At 44.8% G+C, this 15,727-nt stretch overlaps 1 protein-coding gene across 3 annotated transcripts in view; it reads left to right on the forward strand.

Annotated features, from left to right (window-relative positions):
• The window catches only part of RNGTT (RNA guanylyltransferase and 5'-phosphatase), a 1,800,355-nt gene that overhangs the window by 135,425 nt on the left and 1,649,203 nt on the right, over positions 1-15,727 (forward strand). For all 3 annotated transcript variants that reach the window (XM_078648288.1, XM_078648286.1, XM_078648287.1), the window contains one exon: positions 4,007-4,110. In XM_078648288.1, coding sequence (XP_078504414.1) covers positions 4,007-4,110 — 104 coding nt within the window. The remainder of the gene's footprint in view (positions 1-4,006; positions 4,111-15,727) is intronic.

Raw genomic sequence — 15,727 nt, forward strand, 5'->3', positions numbered from 1 at the left:
TGAGCTATTAAATCGCTTAGCAAATTCCAGCCTTATAAATGTGATGGATATCGCCCCTATAATTATTATTGATAATCCACTCCCTACGTATAGAGGCCTAGGACAAGCCTCTATCATAGACTATGTCTTTATATCCCCCTCATTACAAGACTATCTACTTGGGGCGGAGGTAAGGCCGTCCACCTTTGGAGCTCATCATCCTATCATTGTACTGTTAAAGGTGGCACGGCGTTCGAATTTCAGAAGAGAATTGGGAGCGGGTAATTTACATCTTTCAACTGACACCTTGAGAGTTAAATGGAGGGGCATGGATTACAGGGAGATTTTTATGAGGATGGTAAAAACATATCCCTCTCTTTGTGAGACTTGTCTCACTTTGGCAGACCCTAATCCCGAGGCAGTTTATGCTTTCACTGAATTATGTGAAGGCATTAAAAATCTGATTTCAAGACCAGTGGCTGCATATAAATCTGATCCTAGATGTTTTGACAACACCTGTTCCAGAGCCAATAGGGAACTGAGAGCAGCTTTATCAGCCCAACCTAGAGATCTCACCCTTATCCGAATACTAAGGTCTAATTATAAAAGGGAAATAAAATGTAGGCGTGAAACGGTCTTGAAGGAATATTGGAACAACTTGGTCTGTGCTGCCAAAACCAATAACCGAAATATCTTTTGGTCTGCCACCAAGTCTCTGAGAGCTTTAGGAAACCCATCCACCCCTCTTGACTGTAATATCACTAGCGAAGCAGGGTTGCCCATTTCTCAAAAATATATGCTTCCCCGCCATATTGTGACGACACCCTGGAAAACTTACCGCCAACTCAAATTAAAATGTCTTTAAGTGAGGTTGAAGAGGCAATATCTCAGAGTGCGGGAAATAAAGCCCCAGGCCCGGACGGGCTACCTATCGACCTTATAAAATTAGAGCCGGCCTTCTGGGCCCCTCTGTTATGAAATATTTTTAACAATTTAACTACAACCAAAATCCCCAGTACATGGTCAACCTCTGTAATTATCCCCATTTTTAAAAAAGAATCTAGATCCGACCCTAGTTGCTATAGGCCCATCTCATTAATTGATAACACCCTCAAAATACTGGGGAGAGTTTTATTTAACAAGATCAGGGCATGGACAGAGGATGGAAACATCCTGAACAAATGTCAGTTGGGGTTTCGGAGCCATTTAGGCACAGTGGAACAGTGTCTGAACCTTAATTTAATAATAGGAAAGTACACCATCGCTCGACACAGTCCACTTTACCTGGCATTTATGGACCTCTCGTCCGCCTTTGATTTTGTCAACAGATCAAGGCTTTGGCAACGTCTCCTGGATTATGGTCTAGATAAAGATTTGGTAAATTTTTTAGCCTACCTGCATAGAGATTTAAAAGCCAGAGTAAGTCTTAGCATGGACGGAGCAGTGTCAGGAGATATAGCGGTCGGTAGAGGAGACAGACAAGGGTGCGTTCTTGCCCCACTTTTATTTATTTTATACATTAATGAACTCCATAACGTTTTGTCTAACCAAACCCCGACGTCCCCATAATAAATGGCACTAAATTGCCCGCCTTACTATATGCAGATGATGCTGTTTTAATGGGTCGTACACCAAACGCCCTGAGAATTTTAGTCAGGGGATTTGCAGATTTTATGTATAGCCTTGATCTTTGTACCAATTTAAAAAAATCCTTTTTAATGTGTTGTGGTCCTAATAAACGCCACATTAATAGGATCACTCTGGACCAAGACTCCCTGTTATGCACTCACACTTCTCCCTATCTGGGCATACAATTCACGGACAGCGGTTCATGGACCTCACATTTGGCTTATGGACGGTCCAAGTTCAGTAAAGCTGTCACTGCTTAAAATTTACAGGACACAATGTGTACCAATTATGACCTACGGGGCTGAAATCTGGGGATATACAAATTTAAAAAAATGTACAGGTTGAGAAAAACAGATTTCGCAGGAGGCTTCTGGGAATACCAATATCATCGCCTACTTTTGTAAGCCATATTGAATTAAAATTGCCTTATCTGGAGGACTATATCAGGTCTCGCCCTGTCCTGTTCTTGTTAAAGGTCTGGAAAAACCCTGAAGCCTCCTTGACCAGGGAAATTCTGGTTGACTGCCTAAAATGCGACCAGGGCATTGGAATTCCCTGGCTGGCCCAAGTTCGGGCGAGCCTGACTGCTGTCAATTTCAAGCACATCTTTGATAACCCCAATGAATTCGATGGGATTGATGGGAAGACCATCCGTAAAATCCTATATAACCATTATGGGGAAGTTAGATATAATCAGGAATCAGCCAAAGTCTCCGTGAAACAGTATATCCAAATGAAAGGTGATGCTGAACCCATTTCGTGTCTACCTGTTGGTTATCTCCTAAAAGACATTACACGTTGGGAGCGCAGTCTTCTATTTCGATTAAGATCATGATCTATACAATATTTACTGTGTTTCCCTATAGGCTACCAACCAAACATTGAGAACTTGGCTTGTCCATGTGGGAATCAAGGGAAACAATCCATACTACACTTTCTGTTTTTTTGTTCCTTTTATCAAAAATATAGTATGCAGCTGCTGATACCGTTTTTTAGAGCTAAGGGCATAAAGGATTTTAAAGTAGCCTATAAAATTATTTTCCAGCTTATAGATGACGATATTATATATCGTGTGTGCACTTTTAAAAAAATGGCTATCCGCTCTCGTTCCTATGAACTGATGTCTGTTAGACTAGGTTGTATTATATGTATTTAGAGGTTTTTTGCACTATGGCACAGCCACACTTTACTTAATGCTGCTAATTGTAACTCATATGAGCCTTAGTAATCTGCCCTCTCAGCTGTTGCTACGCACTTTATTTTAATGTTATTTTAAACAGAAACTATGCACCTTATACTACTTGCACTTTACACGATGCTGCTAATTGTAATCCATATGAGCCCAAGTAATCTGCTTCTTTAGCTGCTGCTATGGGAAACCATGCATTCTGTATGGTTTGCTGCTATCTTAAATGGGATTTTTGCACTGTGGCACTTTACTTGATGCTGCTTTTAGTAATATATCTGAGAGTTGATGATCTCTTGGGAAATAACGCAGTTTGCACATTGCTATTCAAGTATTGCTGCTGTTGCTAATGAAATGGAAAACTTAACAACGTTCATATTTTTAATTTTAATGTTGATTTCTTTTATTATTAATGACCATGTACGTGATTATGTGTGTATAATTGTACTTTTATGGATAATGAAATATCCGAATAAAGATTATTGACTTGACCTTGGCAGCTATGAATGAAACCCCTTCGATATCCTTAAAGGCGACACCACATTCGACAACGGTGGTGGTTCTGTCCACGAAGAATTGGTCGTGATATTTGGTAACCTATATATATTTGTACACGTGTGCATCCCAAAGGAAAAGTTTGCCTTTTCGTTGATAAACACTTTAATTTCTGCGTTACTTGCTCAAACGAGCGTTGAGACTGGTGAAGTTCAGAATGGCAGCGCTCCCTGAAAGTATGAATTAAGTGTGAGAATGGAGAAGGCCCTGTTCACATCTTCTTTCAATGCAAGAAATTGTATGACTTCCTGAAAGAGGTCTGTGAAAAGAGGCAAGAGATCACTAAAGTCGGTTCGTGTTTACCACAGCAGTTGATAATATTTTCTTCTGCAGTAATATTTAGTCGCTTCCATTTCACGTAAAGAAAGAGCAGTCCTTACTTTCTGTTTGGAAGCTGCTCAAATTCTCAATTTAATTTTTTAATGATTGCTTCCTGCAGTTGTTGTTTCCAAACTCCTATATAGGGGTTAGTTTGTTTACTGCAAAAATTAACAAAGAATTAAGACAAATACAACGTTATGTTCTAGGCCAGCAGTACTAGTTTCTTGTTAGCCCTGACCAAGCTGTGTTAATGTCCTGCTCTGAATTTGCATACATTGTATTTATTTGCTTAAGTAGAATGCAGTTTATTAATAACATTTTTCTTTGTGTCCTTAGGTTAAAATGGGGCTGCTGATAGACTTAACAAACACAACCAGGTTTTATGACAGAAATGACATTGAAAAGGAAGGGATCAAATATATGAAGCTTCAGTGCAAAGGGTAAGTCTGATTTAGATTTTTATTTTCACTTGTGGCAATGCTGCGAAAATTCTCTCCCTCGATCGACTCTTCCTTATCCTCCCCACAGTCTTTAGGAACAGGTTGTGCCTGTTTCTGCCATTGGTTCGATTTGTTTTGTCATATATTAACACGTTTTGAGACCACTCATTCTTGACATGTGCACGACAGGGGGTAGAAGTGTACTTCATAGTACATCAAGCCAGGCACACAATCTAATTTATTTCACAGTTTGTAGAGTGTTTCACCAAAAGGATTTGAATGACCATATTAAAAAAAAACATTGCGTGGGAGATCTCAAATTTAAATGAGCTCCTAGCTCCAATTTTTGATCATTAAATTCCTTAAGGTAATAAAGAGCATTCCATGTTTGATAGCTTGATAAATTTATTTTTCATTTTACTGTGTTTTGGTATTGTACTACTGTGAGAAGAAATTCTTCCCCTTCCAAATTGAGACACTTGTCAGCAGAGATACTAAGCAGCAAATGCGCCTTGCATCCAAACTGCTCTCCTAATGTGTAATATTCACAATTGCTGAGAGGGAACATACTTTTCTAAGTTTTAAAATGTTATTTTGTTTTCGGCAGGATTTACATTTTCTAGTGTTTGGAGTGAAGAGCTACTAACTGTATCTCCACTACCTGTCTTGCGTTTAAAACAGTAAGCCCTGAACAATGGAATAAAACCCACAGCAAAGCAGCTGCTGTGAATGTTACTGCACCTCCATTTAGAGACAAAGAGCTTGAGAGGATGTTTTGATTTTCCACCAGGAATGCATTTTTTGTACCCTTCACTATCATTTTATAAGTGTAGAGATACACATACCTGATGAATGCCCAAGACCACCTTTAGGCTCTATTAGAAGGGCAGAAATATGTTGGCATGCCAACTCAGCGGTACGTAAGGTTCATAGTAACCATGTACGTCCTTTGAGATTACCTTGTGGTACTTTTTAGTCAAACCTGGCATACCACCTGAATAAAGGATACGTTGTGGCATATCCTAAGGTGGTAGTAAACATTGAACTGGACCCAGCATTTTATCCAGAGAAAAAAAATTAATTTCTAAGCACTCCCTCAGGTTAGCCCCCTGACGTAGAGTCCGCCTTAGTAGCATCATATCACAAGGGTGGGACGAGGTGACAAACGATGAAGCATGTCATATTACCTGAGTGAGACTACCATGTCCAATTCTAATAACTGCACATTCTTCTGTAGGGATATCAGCAGTAGGTAGATAGGATTACACAAACTAGGGCTAGGGAAATAATTCCTTAGGCACTCCAAGAGGGTATCATGCCAATTCTGTGATTTGAGTGTTTTCCCAAGATGCAGGTGTGAGCCCGGTACACCATCTCTTTCTCTCTCCTTTTGGTGTTCATGGCACCATTACTGGGAGACCTGCACTGGCAAATTAACACAAAAATAAGAGTGTATTTGTTAGGTCTAAGCTCTCCATATTTGGGAGCTGTAGTAATCTTCAGAATGCCACAGAGCCCTTGAGTGCATGGAGTGCAACCCCCAAGCTATCCTTCATGTCAAAAGGTGTTGGAAAAGACCCTTTCTACAGGGTCACCCCCAAACCTTTTACCTTCCTACTTCCCTTTTTGCTGGATTCTTTTATTGTTGGCTTTAGGACGCTGTGCACTTTGCCAGTGCTAAAGTGCTTGTGCGATCTCCTTCAAACATGGTGATATTGGTTTATCCACAATTGGCATATTTAATTTACTTATAAGTCTCTAGTACAGTGCACTACATGAGCCCAGGGCCTATAAATTAAATGCTACGGGTAGTCCTACAGCACTGATTGTGCCACCCACTTGTGTAGCTCTTTAAACATGTTTCAGGCCTGCCTTTGCAGAGCCTGTGTGTGCAGTTTACACTGCCATGTCAACTTGGCATTTAAATCCATTTCCCAAGCCTTAAGCGCCCCTTTTATTACATATAGGTCACTCCTAATGTAGGCCCAAGTTAGCGCATAGGGCAGGGTGCTATGTAATTAAAAGGTAGGACATGTGCTTTTAAGTTTTACAATTCCATGTAGTGAAAAACTCCCCAATTCGTTTTTCACTACTGTGAGGTCTACCCCTCTCATAGGTTACCCTTGAGGATTCCTTATTACATCAAATACGATGTAATTCCCACTTGGAAGGAGTTAGATCTATCATGTTTAGTACCTATGTGATTGTAATGATAAATCCTCTTTAATGGCAATGTCAAATTCATCTTTTCATTGTTTTAAAAGGCCAGTTTTAGGAAGCTGGTCCTTTTTTGCTCTTAGCCCTGTCCGCCTGCAGCCTGTCTCCAATACACGTCTGAGTACGGTGACAGCTAGGCTTTGTCCATTCCCTCTAGACAGCCAAACACAATGGGACCCTAGATACGACTTGATGGGCTATCCTGGGTGGATGGGAGGGAGGAGCTGGGAACACCCTCACACTTCTCAATTGGCTGTGTCCTTTCCCCACATAAAGGGCTGCATACCCTCCTGTGGTAAGTCTGGAGCCAGGGCGGTAAGGGATGACTTCTCTGTGCACTTTGAAGGCCCTTCTTTGAAGTCTTCCCCTACTTCAAAGGCACCACGGGGCATGAGAACTAGATCTCAGACCCTACCACTTCAGTACACCTCTGGACCTGTGAAGACTGCCAGGAAGAAGGACTGCTGTGCTGCTAAGGACCGCCACTCTGCTGGACTGCTGTTAGGAAGAACTTCTTTCGTGCTGTGCTGCCCTCCTTCCTGCTGCCCTTCTGATCTTATTGGGAAGGACTGGAACTGCATCACTTGAACCCGGAGTGACTCCAATGGCTTGCTGGCTTGCCTCCTGATCTGAGGTCTCAGGGTTATAAAAGATTTCCAACTATTGTACTTCTGCACCTGGACTATGCCATCAGTGAGTCTACTCTGTCAAGTGGTGCCACCCTAGTGCTGGACACTTGGAAGTGATCTTAAGGTGCTTATTCAACCCTTCACTGCTGTGGATCGGAGCCTCTGCTCTGCCTTCAGAACCACTGCTGCGCGACGCTATTTAAGGGAAATCTTTGCATCGCCTTTGACAACAGCATTGATTTCGAAGCTGAAACTCTGCATCGCACAGGATCTGACGCATAGTTGCTACTGCGCCGCCAGGACCAGCGCATCGCAGCTTAATGAGCGGATGCACATCAACACATTACCGTCTGCTCCTTGCAGCCTCTCCATTAACCGGATCTTTGACGTCGACACAGCCCGGACCAAGGTACTTTTGCTCAGCGTGTCGAATCTGGTCTCTGTAGCCGGCCCGCGCACCATCGCGGTCGGCATAAACCTTTGACTGTGTTCCGGTCCAACGTAACCAGATGCCCCTTGTTGGCGCTTTGTGCTTTTGGCTCTATTTTCACTCAATATTTAAAAAATCAATATCTCCGCTTCTACTTATTAGATTTTGCCGTTTTGTTTTATGTATCGAATCAAGAGCTATTTTTCTAACTTGGTGTGGAATCTTTTTGTGTGGTGTTTTCACTGTTTTACTATTTGTAGTGCTGCACAAATACTTTATACATTACCTTGTAAGTTAAGCATGACTGCTCTGTGCCAAGCTACCCGGGTGAGCACAGGTAATTTAGGGTGTCTTTGTGACTTACCCCGACTAAGATTGTGGTTCTTGCTTGGAAAAGGTGCATACCTCTGCAAATCAGAGACTCAACATCTAACGGCAGGGAAGTGGTCTATATTCACCCCAGGATATTTAAAGGTATTCGGGAGGGGCACAATATTACCAACATCTCTAGGGTGCCTCTCCCTCCAGTGTGACAAGTAAGAGTTGCATTTTGGAATCATTTGCTTTCATTCATTAGACTTCTGCAAAGTCTCTTAGTAGTAGTTGAGATGGTCAAGCCAGATTCTTCATTCCTAATGTAAAATAAAATGTATAAGGATATTATATGAGAATGTTCCCACAGAAGGAGCCCTCTAACCTCACCCTCCGCTCTAGCCACCACTGCCAGAGTTTCACTAGCTATGGCAAAAAGCTGCAGAGACAGAGGGCAGCCTTGTCTGGGTCCATGATTAATCGAGTTTTGCGAAGAGATGCCACCCTTGCCCTCCGGTTAGAATAAAGCATCTCAATCCAGCGGGCCTTTTGTGCTCCCAGGCCCATTCGAGCCGTAGTGGCTCCAAGGGGCCCCATTGTACTGTATCAAATGCTTTCTCCAGAACCACAGACGCAACCAGCGCCCGGCGGAAAGTAGCCACATCTGTCTCGTCCAATACCCGATACAGTCTCCTCAAATTGTATGATGTGCTACGCGTCGGAATGAATGTTCTGATCAGAGTTGGCATGTGCTTGTAGAGGCATGTTGCAAGTATTTTACTAAGCATTTTAAAGTCAAGGTTCAGCATGGAGAGTGGACAGTAGGGGCTTACCTGGCTTTGGTAAGGGGATCACTTGTGCCTCCCGTGTTGTTCTAGGGAGCCCTCCTTTCTCCAGGGCTGCGGGTACATCTTAGCTAGCTGCAAGATTAGGAGGTCCGAGTAAGTGTTGTAGAATTCAGCCGGAAAGCACATCCAGCCCGCTCTCTTACCTCTATCCAGCTCTTTAATGGCCCCTCATATTTCATTCTCGGCTATTAGGGCACCCAGTGTCTTCTTATCGTCCCTGTCCCAGTACCCTGAGATGGGCCCTGTCAAGGAAGGCATGGATTGCCTCTTGGATAGTCTCTTCCTGTTGACCACTTAATTTCTTATAGCAATCTAAGTAGTCTTCATTAATTTGCCTTGGTCATAATCAATGTAGCCGACGGTCTCCTGGACATGCAGTATTTGAGAGTCTCCCAACTACGATCTAACAAACAAAGCCAGCAGCTTCCCCGGCCTGCCCTTCCCTTTGTGTACTCTGGTGTGGTGGAAATGGAGCTTATCAATACGTTTTGTGTATCCAGTTTTGCTATCATCAAGCCTATGTAATCTGGGTTTTCTGCCATCTCCAATTAAAGCTTTCGGATGGTTTTGTCTAGCCTAACTAGCTCAGCATCCAGTTTCTTCTGTATCCCTACAGTCTTGACCAAACAGTGTCCTCTCATTACCAACTTAAGAGCCTCCCATTCAGTAAGAGGGGAGGAAGCAGTTTGTTTGTTCATCTCAAAATATTTTGAGATTACCATCTGCAAGGATTCTCGAAAGCATGAGTCTGTCAGGGCACTGGGTTGCAGTTTCCATGTGGGTACTCGTAGGAAAAGTCGCTCCACTCGCCAGACCACTATGAGGGGGTTATGGCTGGAAATCATTCTCCCAAGTTACTTCGACCTCGCCAAGGTTTCCGGGCAGGCACACTGTCTGCTTGTTCTCGTGCGAAGAACTGTGTCTGGCCAGCCGGCACTATCTCAGTCCGCATCCAGGTTTCTACGTAGGAGATCATATATGTGCCTTCATCGCCCTCTGGTGGACCCACTTTTCATAGTCTGTTTCTCCTCTGTCTCCCTTCCGCATCACCAGCCCTTTTTTCCAGATGGGAAATGTGGTCTTTGAGGGCCCTGAGCTACATCTGCGGCTCATTGCTGTTGGGTCTAAACTCATTGAGGATGCCCCCATTGGCTTTTCCCTTCTCCAATAGTTTTAGGTGAGTTGCTCTGATTACACCCCTCTAGTCCCATTGTGTTGATTTTGGACTCCAAAGTTTCTCTGTAGGCATTGATTGCGTTTAACACCTTATAAAGGTGCAGTTGTAAGTGGTCCGGTAGTATATCTTGTCCACTGAGGTGAGTCCCTCCTGTCTTTAGTTGCATCTTCCCCCACTCTAGCTTCTACGGGGGGTCAGACTCTTTTGACTGCCTTGGTTTCATCATAGCATGATTGTCAGAACCCCTTTCAGAGGGCCATGGGGAATGCAGGGACTACTGGGCCCTACTGTGGTGGTTGATAACTTTTCCTCCTGATTTCCCAGGGCCCGACCTACTAGCCCTTCTGCGCTTGACTCTGTTGTAGCTGTGCACAAGCAGTCAAAGGCTTCCTTGGAGGGATGGGTGGGGAGGGTTTGGGAGGGAAGTTTAGATACAGGTGAGTGAACGTCTCCTAACTCAAAGTGCATGCAGTAAGATCAATTAATCAATGTCCAGTCAAGTACTTGCTTTTATAAGAAAAAGAAGTATTGTATTTCTAACTATACACATTTAAAGGAACAATGACATTTGTAAGCAATAACACAATCCCCCTGAGGTCGGGCTCTAGTTTTTATTTGACAAATTCCTGTCCCACCCTCATCCTTGTAACGTGGTTGGGGTTATTTCCCATTCACTGGTAGCTGCATCCAGGGAATGCTCAATACTAGGCCGTACTCAATAGTTCCCTTTTTTTACTTTTTAGGAGTTTTTCAAAAAGTCTGTGTTGCAGCACCACCGTCAGCAGTGAGTAGCCCGGCCCCCCCATAGGGCCAGTTAAAGTCCTACTTGCTCCTGCAGTATGAAACTGTGCAGCGAGTGCCGCTCCGCCGGCTATCACAAGCCCTGATCCTGTTTGCATTAGTTGGGCTGCTCGTGGTACACTCGGCAGCACCTGGGAGACATAGACACTGTTCTCAAGTGGCACTGTAGGTGTTTCCCTGCGATTGGAGGTGCTACCAATAGGAGAACATCAGGTAAACCACTCTTTCCCACATGTGTGGGGCGGGGAATCGATATTCCATCTCCCGACTGGAGTCCAGTGGGGGTACCACGTCTCAATCCCCGGGTTTAGGGGGGGGGGGGGGGTGTTGGTCAGGGCAGGTCTTGGTGTGCGGGCTCGACTAACCAGTCACAGATTCAATCTTCTTTCCGGGCAATGACCTGAACTTCTGGCAATGATGGTACTGGTTTGCTGCAGTACTCTCTGGCCTAGGGGCAGACTCCCCCTATGAAATCACCCAAACAATGGCGGCCTCTCTAGGTATACAGGGTTATGCTTAAGGCAGACACAAGTCTCAATGCGCTAGCAACAATAAACGACCTGATCGTTGCACAGCTGTTTCCTCACACCTTACTCGGGGAGTTCTCTCGATTGGGCTTATCACTGAACCTCCCTCCCTCCAACTCTCTCCTCTTCCTCACAGAGCAGACTGATCTTGGCAAGCAGGCAGTTGTTGGTGCTCTAGGATCTAGGGCAGGTGATCTTGGTTTGCCTGGGTGATGCCCCCTCACCAAGCAGGGAGACCAACAGACCTTGGCCCCCAGTCCTGGTCACAGGCAGAAGTCTCGCAGAGCTTCCCCATCTCACACAGCCTGTTTGGCTGATTGGCAGATGACTAATTTTGGGGTCTCAACCTCTCATTATAGTCCATTCCCAGACACAGAATGTGATTTAGGGTCTGAGTCTTTCTCTTACCGCTTGAAAGACTGCCTGTCACAGCAGGAAAGATGACAAAGCTGATTGTGCCACAAAACAGGCCATGGGAGTGACTAGAGTTCACACCTGGATGTCAGCAAGATTAATTCTAGTCTCCCAGACCCACTCTTTAGTATTCCCTTATCAGCCCCATCTCTTTCTTGAGATGTCTCCAGGACCCTTCCTTGTGATCTATCACAGAGCAACCTTTATGAAGTAAAAGGGGGGGTCTTTTCTCTGTCTCCCTCTGTGTGTGTCCCACCCAACTCATAGGAATGCTGCAATACACAAATGTGCCTGGGGATATTCCTCTACTCCTCATGTCTTCACCAGGTAGGCCTGGTCTTCCCATCATGGAACCAAGGGTCCTCCATGTAATGTACCATTGCAGGCACACTTTCACTCAGTGTACTTTCACAGCACTCATACTCTGCAGTACTGTAACCTTCATGCATTGTGCCACTACAGATACACATCCATTCAGCACACCCAATCAATCTGCTTGCACTTGTCAGTACTGTAGCTTTTCTGTATTGTACCAGGGTATGCTATTTGCAAACACACACTGCCAGCACACACAAACATGCACTTACAATGGACATGCTGCGCAACACTTCACTGATCATGTATTGTACTTCTCACAAGCGAGTGGAGAAGTGTGGCTCAGTGGTTAGAGGCGGCAGACCCGGAATCTGAGATCGACCGTGGACCAGGGTTCGATTCCCCGCCTCGGCGGGTCTCGGGCTCATAAATTCCATGGTCTCGACAATTCTCGCTCCGGTGCCTACTCGACTCACGGGGTCACACTCTGCGACTCTGGGCAATAGCTTGCTTAATCTCCACATCGGCCCCTCGCGGCGGGATGCCTGGCTTTCACCTTGTGGATACCCTGCCGGGGTTTCTCACAGGGGAATACCAGGACGGGTTCCCTAAGCAAGCGCGGAGATGCCCCAGGGTAAGTCCTGCGCTATATAAGTTTCATACATTTACATTTACAAGCTCACATACACCCAGCACATGCTTTCATTGTGCACACACTGCACAGCTCTACATCTCTCTTGTAATGTATTTCTCGGAGCCATACATACATCCAGATCATGCACCAGACACACACATACTGCACAGTACTGCTCTACCTCTATACTGTACCCTTCCTAGGCACACATGCATACAGTGCAGAGACACTACTTCTGTGCTACGTAGCACTGAACATCTGCCTGATGTAGGCGAAGGGTGAGTTAAGCACACCGCAGCCTAACTTTAAGTGACAGCGGGTAAAATTGACCTGTTCACTTCTACTTATCACTGCACTGTATGATGCCAACACCACGCTTGTACTGCTTAACTCTTAGTGAAGGCGGTAGCCTTCACCACTATGAGGGTAGCGATTTGTGGGCCCCTTCTGGTCCAATAAGACCTCAATCTGTGAGACAAACCTATATTATGGCCCATGCACATTATCCATGTTTGCCTATGTAAGAAAAATCTGCTTTAAAGATCCAGACAACAGTACAGTTGGGCACTCAGGGCAGGGGTTCACGGCTCTTACCAGGCAGAGGATTTTTCCATCGCAACAGTGATACTGCCAGCAAGGTTACAAGGGCAGGTGTAAGGGACAGACTCTGGTATCTCAGTGCCATTAGTTGCCCTCTACAGTGACCAGGTTCTCCCTGAGGGCTGTTTGGGGCTACAAAGTAGTGCATCCAGGCACGTGGTTGCCTCCCAGTGTCCGCTGGGTAAGGACAGTCTGCCCCAGCTTTCCCCCTCATAAGTTGCTTATGACAACAGGAGTGCCCCACGGTCAGCAGTCTGTGCTCCAAGGCTCTTAGACTCTACTACTGGGGTGTCGTAGTTACAGTTCCTTGGAGGGGGCAGAGCTATGAGGTCATGGTTGTACCCCGAGCTCCATTCTCTCAGTGATTCACATGTTTACGGCAGGCAGGCTGCTCCGTCTGCGTCACTTTTCAGTCTGCTTGTGCCGTTCGACAGGCTCATCTGGCCTAGCAGGCCTTTGACGCCGCCAATCAGAAAATGGGTTTCTGGTTGGCAGATGTATGCACTCCGTCCAAGCAGCAACCACTATCCTAGTCCGGGTAAGTCAGAAACACATCATAAATCAACCTGCGCTCACCCAATGGTACCATGGCACAGAACAGTCAAGCTTAACTTAAGAGACAATGTGTAAAGTATTTGTGTAACACTTCATACAACAACACAGTGAAAACACCACAAAAAGACTCCACACCAGTTTAGAAAAATAGATTATGATTTTATAAATAAAACAAGACCAAAATGACAAAACTCCAGTAAGTAGAAGTCAAGATATTTTTTAAACATTGAAAGTGAAAAATAGTGCTTAGTAGCCATAAGCGCCTATGGGGTTATCTGGTCGAGCTGGACTGGGGCAAAGTCAAGAGTTCAGGCCGACCAGGATGGACTGCTGGCAAGATACAGGAGCCATGCAAGACACACTGAACAAAAGTACCTTAATCCTGGCCGCAACAGCGTAATGCTGGGTGCTGCTGAGCGATGTGTTGGTGTCGATTATGCAGTCGAGGTGATGCGCCGATTTTCTCCATGCAACAATGGCGATGAGTCGGTTCCACAGGCAAAGCGCCGGTTCCGAGATGCGTTAGTGCCGATGCAATGTGTTTCTTCATGCAGGAGAGGGGATGTGTTAATCATTTTTCACTGCAGTGGCGGTGATGCGCCGATTCTGCTCCCACAACAACAGCGATGATGCATCTGTACTGCTTCACGCAGCAGAGGGTCTGTCCCTTCTACTGGAGCAAGCACATGGGTCCACTTTCAGTGGACCTGGAGCAGGGGGGTAAGAGATATCCCTGCGTCTTAGAACAGGATGCAAGCCAGCATGCCATTGGAGATCACTCTGGGTTCAAGTCAAAGAGCCCTGTTCTTCCTGAGCGGTAGCAGGTCAGAACACCAGAAAAGCAGTTCTTCCAGAGCAGCAGTCCTGCAGAGTGACAGTCCTTGTAGCACATCAGTCCTTCCTTCTGGTAGAGTTTTTTACAGGCCCAGTAGTGTCTGATTTGGTGGGGTGACTTCAAAGAGGGGCTTTGAAGTACACAGAGTTCCCCCTCCCCAGCACTGGCTCCAGACTCACCACAGAGGGTATGCAGCTCTTTGCGTTGGGACAGGACACAGCCTATTCAGGTGCAAGTGTCAGCCCCTCCCTCCCATTCTGCCCAGGATGGCCCATTAGGATGTAGATGGCCACTCAGTCACACCTAAGCTCTCTTTGTGAGTGGCTGTCTGGAGGGAACACACAAACTCCAAATATTATCCACCCCAGATGTGTATTGAAGAGAGGCGCCAGGCACATGGGGCTAAGAGCAGAAAAATTCCAAATTTCGGAAAGTGGCATTTTTTTTAAATGTAGTGATGAAGTAAACTTTATCAGTAAAGAGGATTTATCACTACCATTCCAATCATATGAAACATGACTGCCCTACTCCTTCTTAATCAGAAATTATCACTTATAAATGTAATAAGGAATTCCCAATTTTAACCTAGGAGACTGGTAGGCCTCACAGAAGTGAAAAACAAATTTGGGAGTTTTTCACTACCAGAAACTTAAAGGTACATGTCCTACCTTTTAATTACACAGCAGCCTTCCCTATGGCTACCTAGGGCCTACCTTAGCAGGCTTCAAAAATCCAAAAATGTTTACTAGACCTGCCGGTCTAGTGACTTAAATAATCTACTGGACCTAATTAGAATGCTCTTGACCCATAAACTAGTTTCAAATTATGTGATCCTGGGCAAGTATTTTAATTCACTGAGACCCCATTTTCTTCTTTTTCACATATGAGAGCACCTTCAAATACGTACGTTCAGCACGTCTGCTGTACAGCAAACAATTTTGTTTGATTTAATAGACTAAACATTAGCTCAATATAGAATGCAATCTAGCCACATATAAGATACACTTGACTGCAGACTTGCCTCTTAGTTCATTAAATGCATTCTCATCAGACCTTGGCCAGGAATGTCTCTCACATCCTGTTTTCCGTTTTTACTGATGAATACAGACCGAAAACCATTTATTTTCTTGACTGTATTTATTTTAAAATGTGGATAAAAACAAAAATGTGGTGCTTTGAGTGATTCTAAACACACTTTGCCATGAGTGCCAGGCCAATAACTGTGTGAATTGATAGGTAAGGAGGTTACAAAAGAAAACAGTGTTAGGAACAAGGCTTAAACAGCAGTAGATATGCACATGGCTGATACTGAAATGTGCATAT

Source organism: Lissotriton helveticus, chromosome 6, assembly GCF_964261635.1.
Source record: "Lissotriton helveticus chromosome 6, aLisHel1.1, whole genome shotgun sequence".
Lineage (NCBI taxonomy): Eukaryota > Metazoa > Chordata > Amphibia > Caudata > Salamandridae > Lissotriton > Lissotriton helveticus.